Source organism: Myotis myotis, unplaced genomic scaffold (assembly GCF_014108235.1).
Source record: "Myotis myotis isolate mMyoMyo1 unplaced genomic scaffold, mMyoMyo1.p scaffold_m19_p_3, whole genome shotgun sequence".
Lineage (NCBI taxonomy): Eukaryota > Metazoa > Chordata > Mammalia > Chiroptera > Vespertilionidae > Myotis > Myotis myotis.
In genome coordinates, this window is record NW_023416335.1 from 201,947,092 (window position 1) to 201,963,487 (window position 16,396).

Genomic DNA, 16,396 nt, shown 5'->3' on the forward strand with positions numbered 1-16,396 from the left:
TAAATGCAGCCTATGACTACCAGGGGCAAATTAACAGAGCCATCCCAGTTAATTCCCAAAGACCCCACATTAAATGACAACACGGTTCCAGTTTTCTCCTTAAAAATTAGCTTCAAGTACGAGAGGCATTATTTGAGGCACTAGAAAATACTGAATTCCAGGAAACCCAAGAGGGTGAGGCAGGACAACCAGGGAGTAGCGTTCATTTGCAGTTGTTTTACTTCTAATCTCCAGCCTTCAGAAAAATGGCTTGGGTGTAATCAAAAGAAAACAATGAAAATAATACACTTGAAGGTCAAATAGCTAACTTAATAGGAAACTCATTAGAAACGTGGCTGGACAGACTCGCAGCTGAAGAGCTGGTTCACATGATTAACAGTGAAGACAGCTCTCTGGTGCTGTGTTATGAACAGGGGCGAGTCCTTCCTTTGCATCCAGTCTGCAGAGACTTCGTGTGGAACTTGTGGATCTGGCAGCAAAGGCCGTATGTTTAAAGGCTCAGCAATTCGCCATGGGTTCAAAAGAGTAAACACAAGCATAATACACCACGTTGCCAAGTTCAACAAACTGTTTCATGGGGCTCTGAGTCCCTGATGAGGGCAGCAACCAAATGGCTAAGTAAGTAAACCCAAGCCCAAAGGTATCGCTCACTGCTCACTAGACACACTGCTGCCAGACACACGTTCTTCTCTGGAATTCACTGATGACAAATGATCTGACCAAGACGAGTTCATAGAGCAGGGCTCTCATTTCCCCTTAGTTGCAGGACTAAGTCCATATTTCTCAGCCTGGTCAATTAAATCTGAATCTAAATGCAGAGGCATCAGCATTTTTTACAAATACCCCCATGAGATTCTAATGTGTTATCCAGCATCCAGAATCACGGATCTAGGCTATCTGGTCAACCTTCTCTTCCAGCACCTCCCAAGAGGAGTTTCTACTCTAGCCAGAAAGGACCTCTCACAGCCCTAAAGATCAATCACATTGGGAAGAATCAATATCATTTATTGAGCATGTACCCAGCACTGTGCTTAACTATTTTACATATTATTGGAGTCATTCTTCACAACCTTATCTATTCAGATTCTAGCTATTGGCCGCATCTAACAGAAAAGATGACTGAGCCTCAGAGAGGTTAAGTCACTGGCCTAAGATCACACAGTAAAAACTGGTAGAGCAATTGGCTCATTCAAATCTAAGCCTATTTGGACAATAAAGATACTCACACTCGTAGAACAGTACCTGGAACATAACTGTTCAATACATTTTTGTAAAAAGAAATGAATGACCGAAGGAATAAATGACTAAATAGGTGAATGAGTGAACGAGAACAGACCTTGTTAGATTAGTTCAGCTGACCCATGCCTTTTAAAGGGCCTAAATCAGGATTTGCTTGCTGCCAGAGAAACCTAAATTAGAATGAATACTTGAGCCTAAGAGAAAAAATGTAAATGGCTTGCTCTGTAGGTATTTCCAAATACCTGATGCTAGCAATACAGCCCTGCTTTGGTTTCTGACCTCCTGAGCAGGGGTTTCTCCAATACAGCGAGTGTTTCTCACACTTAGGAGTGTGTGGGAACACCAGGCCCCACCCCTAGGGTTTTGGATTCAGTATAGTAGGGTGGGACCAGGTGATGCTGATGCAGCTGGTCCTGGACCACCCTCTGAGAACAGCAGTTTCTGACTCCAGGACCTCTGCTGGGTCCTGTGAAACATCAGCGCCACTGCCCCTGGCCACAAGAGTAGGGAAGGAGAAGGCGAGAGGCGGGAGGCGGAATGCCCTTCTACAAGCCTGCAGTAAACAGCACAGGCCAAAAGCTGTGGGCTTGTCCACAGATCCTATCTCTTGTTTTCCCCTCTTCATCTCTGGCTGGATGTTCTGAGCAGCGATTTTCACCAAAGGCCAAAAACAATATCCCCTTCCAGAAAAACCAGCAGACCCTCAGGAGGCACAGGTAACTCGAAGAAGGGTATTGTAATGCGTACTTCTAGGAAGAAGATGAGAGGCACGTTCAACTGATCGTAAACTCATCCAAAGTGTCTTCGTGGTAAGAATTTGGAGAATTTTCTACAACCCAGACTCTTTTGCCATCTTCTTGCAGACAGCAGGTGTGAGGTTCAGAGGGCAAGGACGTGAGACTCACGTGCTTATCAAAGACGGCATGCTTGTTTGTCTATTTTGTTTTGTTATTTTACGGTTGAGAAACTCTTCCGAAGGCGACAGATTACAGCTGACCAATGCCACATGGGCCTCCTCCTTCGTCCCAGAAAGCCAGGATCGCCCTTCCTAAGACAGGAGCCGCGATGAAAGCAGATCACCACGCCAGGGGCCAAAAAAGAGTCCAAACATGGAAGAGAGATTTCCAGGAACAAAAAAAATCCTGGGCATAAAAGGGAAGGAAAGGCCCAATCGCCCCCACTCCCTCGCCTTTTCCTCTTTACCCACGGGGCCTGTTACCAGATGGGGCGCTAAGGTTCCCTAAAGTACAAGATGTTCATTCTCTTGGCTGTGCAGACTGGGTCTCCTAGGCTTTCAAAGGGGAAACGGGGGGGAGGGGGGGGGGGACCCCGGGCCTTTGATGTTTGAACTCAGATCCTGAAATCAGAACCTCAGGCAAAAACTGTTTTTATCTCTCCCATCCTAGGCAACCAAGTTGAAAGCTCTGGCGGGCACTTCCTTTTCAGCTGCTCTTTCCATTTTGTCAATTACCTCCCTACTGAGAGAATGGAATTCCTCTGACTGGAAACAGGGGTCCAGAGAGCGATGGTGCCAGAGATTTCTTCCTTTTCTCTCTCTCTATTAGGTTACCCTTCCTATCCCACACTGGCAGGTGTATTTCCATCCTTTCATTGGACTGGGCATCAGAAGCCAGTCATGGTTCCTGTTGGCAGTTGACAGATTTGTGGGTTAATCACCTTCCCCCGTGGGTCCACAGGGGAGCAACCCCAGGGGCTGGTTTGAGAGAGAAACATTTGCAGGGATTATTTTTGAGATTTGGTCAACAGCAGCGCTGATTCAGCGAGGTCGCAGATTTTATGAGCCTGCGGGTATTATGAATAATATATAAATAACTTACATTTCCATGGACTGCTGTGCAGAAATATCTTCTAAAATACTCACAACGCTGGGATTTAATGCTCTCTTGTATTTAAGACAGCCATCTCTGTGAGGGCCAGAAATTCCCCTCATCACAGGGTCTAGGACAAGGCCCCCAATGGGGGTCGCTGCAGACCACCAAATGACCTGGTTAGTTTTATGAGCACCAGCTTCGGAATGTCCCTGAGACTGGGTTGGACTTTCAGACCCACCATCTATTAGGTGATGTAAGCTTGGGAAAAACTACATTTTCCTCACCATGAAGTTAGAGATGTTAACAGTTCGTATGTCATGGGTGGAAGGATTAAACTCGATAATGCATGTACTAGGGCAGGGTAAACACTTAACAACTCCTAGTTTTATTAATATTATTTTAAAGTACAAATTGAAAAATGCTATTTCCCTCATCAAAATCAATGGCTTGCCCTCATTCCTGGTGTAAAATCCACACTCCCTCCTTTTGCCAATGTGACCAAGATCTGGCCCTCTCCAACCTCCTCTCTCCTGCCACCATCGTACTCACTCACCATCTCAGCCTCACAGCCTCACGGGCCCTCTATCACTTCTACCAACATAAGCTCCTCCCCTCCTCTGAGCATCCACACATGCTGCTCCCTTTGCCTGGAATGCCAAACTCTTCCAAAGACTTACTCCCTGCTCATTCAGGTCTCAATTCAAAAGCCACTTAATCTATTCACTTGCCTACTCACTGAATGTCAGCTCTATGGGGCCTGAGCTTATCTTGTTCACTAGAACAGAGCCTGGTACCTATTAAGCACTTACTTGATATTTTTTATGAATGAATTACTTTTTCTCTGGAACTAGTATTTCAATATCACCAGATAATACAGCCAAGATGGTGCCTTCCCTCATGAAATCCCCAAGTTCCTAAACATAAAGGGAGCTACACCATTGCTTTGTCATGTTGCTATTATTATTGCTGCTGATGCTACACGTGTGTATGTGTATGAGTGTAAGTGTGAGTGTGTGTGTGTGTGTTTAAGCATAAAGGTCCTTGTTGAAAAAGAAATTACAAAGTTCCTTAACAGCTTCTATTCACTTGACTGTTGTCCAAACAGCCACTTAGATGCCTTGGCATTGGTTTTTCATTATGCAAATTAATGCATCTCTGCACTCAGCTAAGGCTCTTGACTGCCCTGTCAACCAATCAGCTTCCAAAGAGGTTTCCTTTCTCTCTGAGAAAGGCTGAGAGAACAGCCCATCAACTCACAGACTCGGGTCCCACCACCATTGCTACCACCCACTGTTCCTGCCATGTCCCAGCGTTGAAAAGGATAGCAAAGGCCAGGTTGAGGGGGATGCCTGAGGCAGAGAGTTCAGCCACAGAGCCAACAAAACAAGACATGAGGTCAAAAACACAGGGCTGAGGTCTGGCAGAGGGGAAAAACCAAATGGGGTCAGAAGACTCCTGTGCTAGGACCACCAACTAACCAGTGTTATGAGCTAAATCTGGGCCCTCTGAAATTTACATAGTGCAGTTCTAACTCCCAATGCCTCAGAATGTCACCCTATATCAGTGATGGCGAACCTATGACACGCGTGTCAGAGGTGACACACGCGAACTCATTTTTTTGGTTGATTTTTCTTTGTAAAATGGCATTTAAATATATAAAATAAATATCAAAAATATAAGTCTTTGTTTTACTATGGTTGCAAATATCAAAAAATTTCTATATGTGACACGGCACCAGAGTTAAGTTAGGGTTTTTCAAAATGCTGACACGCCGAGCTCAAAAGGTTCGCCATCGCTGCCCTATATGGATATGGGGTCTTTAAAGAAATAACTGAGGTTAAATGAGGTCATTAGGGTGGATGTTAATCCAATGTGACTGGTGTCCTTATAAAAAGGGGAAATTTAGACACCGACACACAGAGGGAAGATGATGTGACAACACAGGGAGAAGACGGTCCCCTACAAGCCAACGATTCAATAAACGGTGGCATTTCCATAAATGGAATACTATAAAGCATTTTAAAATGTCTTTGTAGGGAATTTTTTTAATATAGTTTATTGATTTTTTTTACAGAGAGGAAGGGAGAGGGATAGAGAGTTAGAAACATCGATGAGAGAGAAACATCGATCAGCTGCCTCCTGCCTACCCCCCACTGGGGATGTGCCCGCAACCAAGGTGCATGCCCTTGACCGAAATCGAACCTGGGACCCTTTAGTCCGCAGGCTGACGCTCTATCCACTGAGCCAAACCAGTTAGGGCGAGAACATTTATTGACATAGGAAGAGATGCATAACATAAAAACTGAAAAACAATCAAGCTAACAAACAGTATAAGCTGTATGATCTCACTTTGGGTGAAGACACACACAGATATAGAGAAGTAGATAAAAATATAACATGGATAGCGAGCTTTTTATCAAATTGGGAGTTAGAACAGAAAGTATTTTTTAATTTTAACATTAATATTTTGATCATTTCTGCAATAAACACATATTGCTTGTGTAATATTTTTCCAGGATATTTTAAAAATGAAGATTTGGGAAATTTATACTCTCCGTTTCTTCCCACGAGGGAGCAAGGAGGTTGAAGCAAGAGCAGTTTTATAAGCTTTGCCCCACCCTGCCTTTCTGTAAACACCAGCTACCACTTGGACTCCATTTGCACCAACAGATCCCTCTTCTTTCTCAACATTAATTGGATCTTCTCAAAGGTACTTCCTAACTCAAAGAGCCTAAATTGGAGTAACTCATGACACCCCGCCCTGAGCATCAATTTTGGGGAATGATGTTGACAATTTATCCACCTTTACTTGGTCACCCAACAAACTTCCATTTTTCAGAAACCGAGGCTGTCTCACATACCGGTGTTCAATAGGGTGGGTTGCTTAGCAACCACCAAAGGCACTGGGAAGCCGGAAGAAGGCACCCGCCAGAGGTATTTTATAACCAAAAATGAGCTGTGCTACGTGTGTCTGGTTGCATTCAAGGTAACTAAATAAGAGATAACACCCGGCTATTTTTGCATCCTGAGGAAAAATACTTGGCTCCTGCCCAGAAGGGCAATTACCTAAAAATCTTGGCAGGCCCCATGGTATGAGGAATGGTAACTGATACGAGGATGAAAAAAAAAAAAAATCACTGACCTTCATAAATACTGATGATATGAGGATGGTTGAGGGATGACATAATCTCAATCTCTCGTCTGATGTGAACCATGTCTTGTTCATCCTTAATTTTGTCCTTACGAATGGATTTTATAGCAACCTGTAAAGTCAGGAAATGAAATGTTACTCAGAGAGCTAAACAGATGCAAATCAGCCATTTGGGGGAGTTTGGAAAATAAATACAGATGTTACTTGTTGGCAGAATTGACAATAACAAAACAAAGCTTCGAATACCCCCTGTCATGTCTTTCATTTATAGCAGAAACACCCTTCTCTGGACAACAGAAAACATCAGGTTTTAACAGCCTGGGGTTTGGGATGGTCATTTTTTTTTTCATAAAGCAGAGGCAGCCTCACGTGGCCAGATTCATTTACTCTAGGAATGGTGATCCTTGGAAAAGAGGAAAACGGAGAGCTCGGTTTACAGGGCATCGATGATTAAACGTGGATCCGTGAAATTAGTATCACTCAGCTCCTCTGGCAGCTGCCTCCGCTCTGGCTACAAAAAGCTTTACTGCATGTCCTATCTGGAGGCCACTTCTGCTCCAACCTTGGGTTTTAAGACGCCAGGTTGTGCTTTGTTTATGCACTTGCTGAGAAGCTAAATCCTTCCTCCATCCTTCCTCTTGCCCAAGGCACCGTCAATAGCACATCATGTAACCAAAAGACTCGGCCTGGGGGGAAATCAGCATAAAACCAAGGGAGTGACAGCTAGACTCCCTGCCCAGCCCCAGTGGATTCCCAACGTTCTGTACCAATGTCGCCTGCAAATCCAAACCGTTGAGAAGTGCCAGGGCCAAGATGCAGAGCAGTTACTCAAAATAAATTCATCAATAAAAAGGCATTAAATGACATGAGAATCTAATAAGGAAAAACATGTTTGCCAATGGATTCATCTTTGCTCATGAACAAGTTGGTTGGTAATTTAGTTTTCCTTGGCTCTCAGGGGGACACAAGCTACTTAGGTGGGGGAGGTATCCATGGTAACTAAGAAGCTTGCCAACCAATTTGCTGAGGGTTCTGAAAGCCTGCTGAGTCACCTCCTTCCTGGTGCCTCTGTGCCTTAACGTACCTGTCCCACAGTTTCCTAGTAACTCGACAAGAACTGGGAAGCTATTTTTATTATTGTTTTTGCTATTTACTAATCTTCCCAAAACCGGTTAAATGGGCTAGCAGCTCTCTGTACTTCTCTTTTGCAGACCCTTGCCCCGTTGTAGTTAAATCAGTTTTTGTGTCATTAATTGGCTCTCCACTAGTGGAGATCTTACTCACTGCTTTATCTCGGTGCTTAACACCATGTCTGCCACGTGGCTGGCCTGAGAAAACACTTAGTGTGGGCAGGCAGGCAGGCAGGCAGACAGACAGAATGGGAAGGAGAGGAGAGGAGGAGGGAGGGAGGAGAAGGGGAGGCAAGGGTTGATGCTATTAGGTGATGAGTGCTCAGACAAGAGAAGTGATAGTGGAATTGGAGCGAAAAAGAAGGGAGACTCCTGCTGATGGGGAAAATAAGACATTTGGGGGCAGCCAGCAATCTGAATCTGTGCCAGTAACCTAATGTACATTCTTGATAGCGTATAATTAAGTCACTGCCCCTTTCTCCACAATCTGGTCTTGCAAGACCTGTTTACCTAAGTACTCCCATTTTACAGAGGCCATAAACCATGAACAATACACAACCCTCAGACGGAGTTATCAGTGCTGGCGCCAGGCCAGGCCTTTCGGTGTGGTCTCAAGGCCCCCATCCCAACACAGGGGGCTTTGGTGAAAGGTCCGGAAGTCCCATCCATATTTGGGAGTCAAAGAAACCAAAGGGTATCAAGGGAGAGCTTCCTCCATATTGGTTTGCTCAGGGTTTGGAGAGAAACAGTCCCCCTAAGTCACTGTACTAGTACATGCAAAACATCTGAAAATAAATGGGTTTTTCCTGTATCTCCAAGTACTCCTGTGTATTTTTTGGTCACCTGGTAAATTCAGTAACACTGCCAAAAAACACCACCAAGACAGGCACGACGGGAAGATGACTTGGGATTTCTTGGACATCCTACCTACAGGGGTAATCGAGGAATGAAGGAAGCAGATAGGGAACACGAGACACCCTGCCGGATAAAAGGCGGCTGCACAGACAAGATTAAGCTTCCGGCTACAAGGCCCCTTTTCATCAGGGTGCCAGGCTCAGAGCTGCCCCGGGTCTTCACGACAGCCCCATTCAGTATGCAGCAAGAAAAGCCTCCTGTGCTTACGTCAAATGTAAGGATATGACTGGAAGGCTTTATTTCATCTGAGCAGGGCCGGCGATCCTGAGAGCTGGTTCTTAGAGGAAGCAGACAGTGAGCACACACAGGCCTGGAGGATGTGGGTGGCTGTTGGACCCACTGCTACATTCCTCCATGAACTAAGATGGGAGGAGGGGAGAAACCACCCCTTTGATCATGCAGCAGGCTGAACTTGCCCTTGAGGAGGCCCTATTGTCCAATGACAATAGGAATACATTCTTTCAGCATCCAGGGTCGGGGAGGGTAGTGACATTCTGGGGGTAAGAAAATAAGCCCACTTTTCAACCCCCCCCCCCCAAACAGGAGCCAGAGGCCACAAGAGGCCTCGAGGGTCCCACGAGGGTCCCGCAGCGAATTTGCCAGGGTGTGCTTCCAGCCCAGTGTGAAAGGGGAGTGCCCACATGCTAATAAAACCCCACTCGGCATTGAGGTCACGCAAAGGGTTCGTTCCACAATGTCAATAAGCATGGTGGCTGTCCCTCCACAAAAGCTTCCCTCTTCCCACAATGAATCTTCTGTTGAAAATGTGAAAGAGGGGTCATTCTATCCCCTATTTCAAAGGGATGGTGGAAGTCAGGAGGAGACAGATGCTAGAAGTCACTCAGAACTGTGCAACTGCCAGGGCCAGAGGGAAGGCTTTCAGTTCAGCTCCCAAGAGCAGTGAGATGACTACCCAAGGTCACAGTTAATGGCAAACCACAAAAACGATAACGATAGGCATTCATTCATGCCTAATAACAGTAGGCATTCATATATGGCACAGACACTGTGCTAAGCGCTTTATACCCCTCAGATCATCGCATCCTTCTCATCAATCCAGCTTCAGCTTCACGCAACCCCCCTAGGGATGACGCCCTCTGACCCCACTGGTTGATAAGGCCACCTGGCCGCCTCCTCTACACCTTTCCCCATGTTATCTCTTTGGGGGCATTTCACATTATCTGAAATTATCTTGCTTCATTGTTTGCTGCATATTCATTCAGCCTGTGGACCAAATTCAGCTCAAGGCCTATTTCTGTTAGGACCCCGAGAGCTAAGAATGACTGTCACATTTTCAAACAGTTGTTTAAAAAGGAGGAGGAGGAGATCTATACTAGTAAATGAAGCTTCTGCAATGGAATATAGTGCCTGCTTCATGAAGTTGAAGGAGAAACCGAGCCAGGTGCACAGTGAAGCAGTATTGCATAATGGCTAGTGACATGGCTTTGAGTCCTAGCTAAAATCCCTCACTGGCTGTGTGACCTTGGGCAGGTTACATAACCTCTCTAAGCTTTAGTTTCCTCATCTATAAAGTACAGAAATAACAGTACCAGCTTCATAGGTTCCTCCCTGTGAGGATTACACGTCGGGTGCTTAGAATGTGCCAGGTCCAGGCAGGGTAGGTGTTTAATAATGTCAACCATGTTTACCCCAGAGAAGAATGTCCCAGAAATAGGGCCTTTCTTCCTTTCACCCACCGAGCAAACTTGAATTCCACCTGATTCCTCATGGGGCCATGAGTGAAGGCCTTGGGAATGGAAACCACATTTGTTCCCAAAGGATACAAAGGGCTGGAACCTCTCTCTCCTGGGTCTTTAAATTGTACCCTCATCTGAAATGTCAGGAAGCCAGGGCCCTCAAGATCATCATGGCACCCGAGTCTGAGACCAAACAGGAAATGAACAACTTGAACCTAGGACCGTCTTCCCCATCTTCTTCTTGTGGTTGTCCACCCAGGTGAACAAGGGAATAAACTCTTCCTCCTTAGAATAAAAAAGCTGACTCAGCTTTCCTGGATTTGTTTATCCACTTATTCCTTTGAGCGCCAACCAGGTACCAAGCACAGTGCTGAGACAACGCGAGAGGCAGCCAACGCGACTTTGCTCTGGCCCTCACGGTGGAGGGGAGGGGGGACAAGGACAGGGCGGAAACATTGCACAGATCATTACATAATTTCCCTCAGGACCAAAAGCTACCAAAGACATGCACAGAAAGGCCAGCATTATAGAAAAAAGCCCCTTTCCAGTTTTCCTCCATCCTCACATCGACAAAGAAAGACTGATAAGTAAAGGGGCCAGCAGGAAGAGATTACCAAATGTCTGAAACCATACACCCTCCAAAAAGAAAAAAAAAATCCAATTTGTTCTTGCACGAGTCAGATTTCACTCCGCCTTCGAAATGACTAGAGCCAGGAAGTCAGGTGTCTGAGCCCAACGCGCAGCACAGCAACTTTCATAAATGTCCCCTCGTCTAGACAGCACCGTGCGCCTTATAAAATGGTCTGCTTTTAAAGAAGGCCACCCCCTAGTTTAATGTTTAAACCGTCTGCAGCCGCAGGTCTGGCCAGGGACCGGCCAATGCTGCCTGTGGTGCCTGCCTGTTTAAGAGGCACACTGGGCCCAGCCAATTGCCACCCCTTGTTAAATGTAACGGGCTCAGCCTCCTCTTCTGCAGAGGTTGGTTTGCCTTTTTGTAAATAACCACCCAAAACCACCTGCTCTGCCGCCTGCCACCGTGGCTGCTGTACATGAAGAGAGCCCGGTGATTTCAGCAAGGATACGGGGAAGCAGAGAAGTATGGTGAAAGCTTAGGCTTGTACTGGCTGGCTGACCGCAGGCAAGCCTGAACCTTGCAGGCCTCAGTTTTCCTGATCTGTAAAATGGAGTAAGCAAGTTGTACCTCCTGAGGCTGTTGTAAGGAATAAAAATAATATAAGTGCCGGGACACAGTAGGTGCTCACTGAATCGCGATGACAATAAACGAAGCCTATCAGATACAGCGTCCTGGGCCATGTTTTAGGGGTGATGAGCCCACAGACCTGCCCGTTTCCCCCACACAGCTTCTCCCCACAGTTATACTGCAGGAAGAGCAGGTGAAAATTCATATCCAGCCTGCCTGCCTGCACACAGCAGGCAGCCAGCTGTCTTCCTAGCCTGCTTTGGGGAGTGGGGACGTTCCGGGCAAGTTGTGTGTATTTGAGGCTGTAGCCAAGAGAATCACTGCCATATGTCAGCCTGCAGGGAGTGCTCTAGAACAGTGCCTCTCCTACAGGGGTCATGGGCATACTGTTAATTAAAATGCAGAAAATGAATCCAAAGGTCTAAGGGGGGGCCTGGGAGTCTGCATCGCGGGCAAGCTCCCTTGTGATGCCAGTGATGCAGGTGCAAGGACCCACTTTGCGTAGCAAGATCTTAACGCTCTGCCTTTGGCCCTGACAGACCAATATTTTAAAATCAGTGACAACATTCTTCATAATAACAGTGACTGACATTACATGTGACCATGTGCCAGTGGGCCTTAGCTCATTTCATCCTTACTGCACCCCCGTTTTAGAGGGGAAGAAACTGAGGCTTAGAGGACATAGTATTGCCCGAAGTCACCCAGCTTTCGAAAAGCAGAGCTACGACTCCAACCCAGGCAGACTGAGCTCAGAGGCTGCTGATCCTTGAGGCTGTGGATAAGTCAGGATGGACAGCAAATGTGGTAGCTGATAGAACCTCTCATACTATTCTCCCAAGCTCAGTGTGATGGGCCCCCTCCAAGCAGATGAAGTTTACAGGGTCCCATGTCAGGTGCTAAGATGTGGGACTGGGGAGTGAGGAGCAGGAAAGACACACGCCATGAACATGGCATTAGCATCAGTTAGTGAAAACAAGGCTATAGTTATCTGGCAGCAGGAGCTGGCAGCTTCCCCTCCATTCACAAGGCGTGATCTCACGCCCAGCCACATTCCACCAGCCACGTTCCACGTTCCACATTCCACCTTCCCCGGGGAGCTGCAGGGCATTGAGTCAGAGGCAGCTCAAGGACCTTTTCTTAACAGGGGCCCAACGCAAGTGGCCTCCAGGCAGCCAAGCTGGAGGCCAGTGCATGCTCCCACTCCTGTCTGGTTGATGGTCAGAGTTCCGGCAAGGCAGAGCTCCACCAGGCCACACGGGTCCCAAGCTCCACAGGATCACCCATTAGCTTTCACTCAGAAAGTCAACCATCACCCCAAAGATGCCACCCAGGAGACCATCTTGCAGCCAAAGCCCCTAATTAATTAAATGACCTCCAGCTCTTCGTGAGCAGCCTGGCCAACTCAGGAACACACTCCAGCAAGTTGCAATGATGCAACCGGCCACACAGGGACCCAAGCCAGCTCCGCCGTGGGACCCACAGGCCTCTTCCTCTCGGGCCTGTTGATTCATGTCGTTACATGGATGTTTTCTCAGACAGAAGCAGATTGGAAGCCAAAAGCTGTATCAACAGGCTCTGAGGAGAGGCACCCTGATGCCAGGGAGCACGGCGTGTGTGAAAAAGAGCTTCTCCTTCAAAGAATGGTATCCCGTCATTCGCCACCACCAGCCCTTTAATCTTGTAGGAGGCTCTAAAAATATAACCCTCTGTAACTCGGTTCTCAATCCTCTATTTCCCAAAACTCCCCATCAGGGATGCTGTTTCCTGGGATGATACTGCTTTTTCTCCTGCTATGAAAAATGTGTTCTATTTCCAGAACTTAAGCAGCAAATCAGATTTTTATTTGACGGTGCCAGGGCCTGCTTGGGAGCACCTCAGAGAGGCCTGGGGTCTTTTTTCTACATGTACAGTCAGACCTTGATCTCCATCGCCCTCCCTTCAAAGACTGAGCTGAGACTGTCATCATTGCACGTGGTGATGCCACCAGGGAAGTCGAATTAATGACTAAGCAATCTCGGGCGGATTTACACTCCCTGCATGGCCGGCGCTGGGGTTTGTAAACACGAGATAGTGGCCATGGCTGACCGAGCAGCGAAAAGAAGGCCAAGGGAAAGTTAACACCGGTAGCAATGCCAAAAGCAAGCAACAAACCAGCTCGGAGTGCAGTTAGAGTCTCAGAGGAAACAGTGTGCAAAAGGGTGGTGAGCACACCCCCTGCACCAGACCCCCTGGCTGGGGGGCAAAGAGGAAATGGTCAAAATGCAGATTCCATGGCCCATCCGGGTCTACTGAATTTTCAAGGTGGGGGCCAGCTCCTGTCAGCATTTTTTTATGTGCTTCCCTGGTGATTCTGCTGCATTCTGAAGTTTAAGAAATGCCATCTTAAACCAGAGTGAATGTGGCCAGGATGGCCCTTATTATTCTGTACCTTAAATACTAAACATTAGGTGACTAGTGAAAATTGATGAGCTGCCCATCCATAGAGAGGGGATTACAAACAAGCTGCTTCCTGGGGGGACTCAGTGACCCCAATTAAGTTACCCCTGGCACACGGAAGGCTGCTTCCTCTCGTCCTCGCCCGAGGCGGGCCTGTGGCCGCTGTAAGGGCAGGAAGCGGGCTGCTGCGAGGTGACTTCATGCTCAGCATACAACCGGGGGCTCCCACGCCTGGTCAAAATAGATGTGTCCAGAGGAGGAGAGAGAAAGTGAGCCCCGGGGCCTGACGCCCTGCCCGCTGGCTGCCGGAGGAGCCTTCTCTTACCAGGATCCCCTGGACGTCTCTCAGGGCTCTGCTCTAATAAACACCCCACGGCCGCTTGTGTGAAAAGGCCTCCAGCAGCACAAGAGATGCTACACCAGCAACTGGGGTCACAGAAGGCCTGAAAATGCAGGCTGTGTAGCTGGGACTCCAGTGGCCAAGCAGCTGTTTATGGACTCCCGTGTCAGCAAAAGCCAAGTGCAACAGCCACTCGAATTCGCACGGGCCACTGCTCTTCTTTCAAGTTGCGACTGCCCGGGGGAGGCAGAGGCCGGGCGGGGCTCGAGGGCTGAGGCTATTCACAAGTTGGACAGCCTCAACTGGTAGCGTCCTATCACTCTGACTCTGTTTATAACACGGCTTGGATAAGCGTAGAGTCGTGCAACTTTTATATATCAGCCTCCAAGCCCAGCAGAGCTCCAGCCAGAAACGCTAGGAAACCAGGCATCAGCGCCTGTGCCTTGTCATCAAGCACAGCCACTTGGCCCCCTGCACAGAGGGGTCCTCAGGAAAGCATGTCACAGGCTCAGCTTCCTCGTCTGCACTGAGGAGGACAAGGGTACCCACAAATTGGTATATGCAGGAATCAAATCGGCTTGTGCATATGATGGAGGGCAGAGGCCAGGAGTCACTATAGTAGAGGCACAATGAGCACCATGATCATCCGCAGACGTCAGAGTTGCAAGGACCTCAGAATGCTCTCTGCCGCCTCCTCTCCCCTCATTTTACAGATGAGGAAACTGAGCCCCAGCGAGGCTAAAGCACAGGCTCCCACGCTAACAGCAGCAAGAGTCCTGAGTCTCACTCCGGTCCTGGATTATTACTCTGGGCAAGGAGTCCTAAGTTCCCAGCCACGGCCAGCAGCAGTGCAGGAACTGCCACAGAAAGGTTCAACATGGACCTGGGAGGCGGGCTCTTGCACGGTAAAGTCCCCAGAAGAGCTGCATTATTAATGCACCGAGATAAGGAGTGACAAACACTCCTAAGGATGCTGGCCAGTGATGACCCGTTTCACAGCACGATGCATTATTTCGGCTCCATCTAATTCAGACACTCCGGGGACACCGTTTTCAGTCCAATTCAGCCCAATCATTGTTCCAGTTTCTTAAGGCTGATTGGATATCACACATGGATAGGCATACTTGAGAGGTTTTCATCCCATTATTTCTTAATTCACTGAAAACACTGCTTTTAAATATTAACCTCGGGCTGCTACAGAATCACTGACCTTGGGAGCAATGAACAAGGAACACAAAAGACCTAAGAAACAAAATTAGTTTTCCAAAGGAAAAAGAAATGAGTCCATTGAATTTAGCTCATCCAGGTGAGGAGTACAAAGAAGAAGTTTTTAATTTCTTACAATGAAAAAATACATAAGACATGCAAAAAAAAAAAGGGAGGGGGTGGCTTTAAATTTTATTTTATACTTTAACCATGGGTAATTTTATAGCTAAGTGAAAGAGAAGATTCTTCAGAAGTTATTTTTATCCCGACAGACTCCCTCTTAGTCGAAAAATTGATTTATGACCATTAGAGTGAGCAAAGACATATCAGACAAGGAAGGAACAATAGCCCGGCTGCAGCCTGTCCCCCGGGGCCCTCATTCATCATCCCCTCACAAGAAGAAGCTTTTTGCCTTCCAAGGGAAGCTCTCCTTGTCCATCCACCCGGAGAGTTAACAGGCTGGTTCCTGCTCCACAGCCCCACTGCCAAATCCATCTGGATGCTTATCAGCCCGCTAATTACCTCTGCAAACCTGCCCAGGATGCTTGTCATGGCAGCACCTCCGGCTACAAAAGCTCAGCCCCCCAGGCGATGACAGCCCGACCCCCAAGGAGCATGCTCAGTTCCAGGAAGGCATTTCAGGATCTCTGCCAGGATCCCTGTCCTCAATAACTAACTTCTTCAGCTGACCGTCTCCTCCACATCCATCCATCCCCTGCAACGAGTCCCATAAAGTTTGCGCAGGTCGCTTTTCACAACCTCGCTCACCCTTACTGGTGGGTTTCAGTGGCACAGAGACCGTACAACTCCAGTGCCTAGCAGGTGCCTGGTGTATAATAAACGCCAAAAAGCTGTCGCTGAAATGAACCCCAACTATTTAAAAAGGCCTCTTAATATTATGCTAAGTGAAGTCAGACAGAAAAGGACAGATACTGTATGATTTCACTTACATGTGGAATATAGAAGACCCAAACTCACAGACAGAGAGTAGATGAGTCGTTGCCAGGAGCTTGTGGGGATGGGGGGCCGAGCATAATGGGGGGATGTTGGTCAAAGGGTACAAACTTTCAGCTATAAGATGAATAAGTTCCTGGGATCTAATATACAGCATGGTGAGTATAGTTAACAACACTGTATTAGATACTGGAAAGTTTTAAGAGAGTAGATCTTAAATGTTATCACACAACACACATACAAATTAGAAAAGTGATACGTTATGTGAGGGGATGGAGGTATTAACTAACCTTAT

General features: G+C 47.3%; 1 protein-coding gene across 2 annotated transcripts in view; it reads right to left on the reverse strand.

Moving 5' to 3' along the window:
* Positions 1 to 16,396, reverse strand: part of NUAK1 (NUAK family kinase 1) — a 73,417-nt gene that overhangs the window by 33,458 nt on the left and 23,563 nt on the right. For both annotated transcript variants that reach the window (XM_036297516.1, XM_036297515.1), the window contains exon 2: positions 6,214 to 6,334. In XM_036297516.1, coding sequence (XP_036153409.1) covers positions 6,214 to 6,334 — 121 coding nt within the window. The remainder of the gene's footprint in view (positions 1 to 6,213; positions 6,335 to 16,396) is intronic.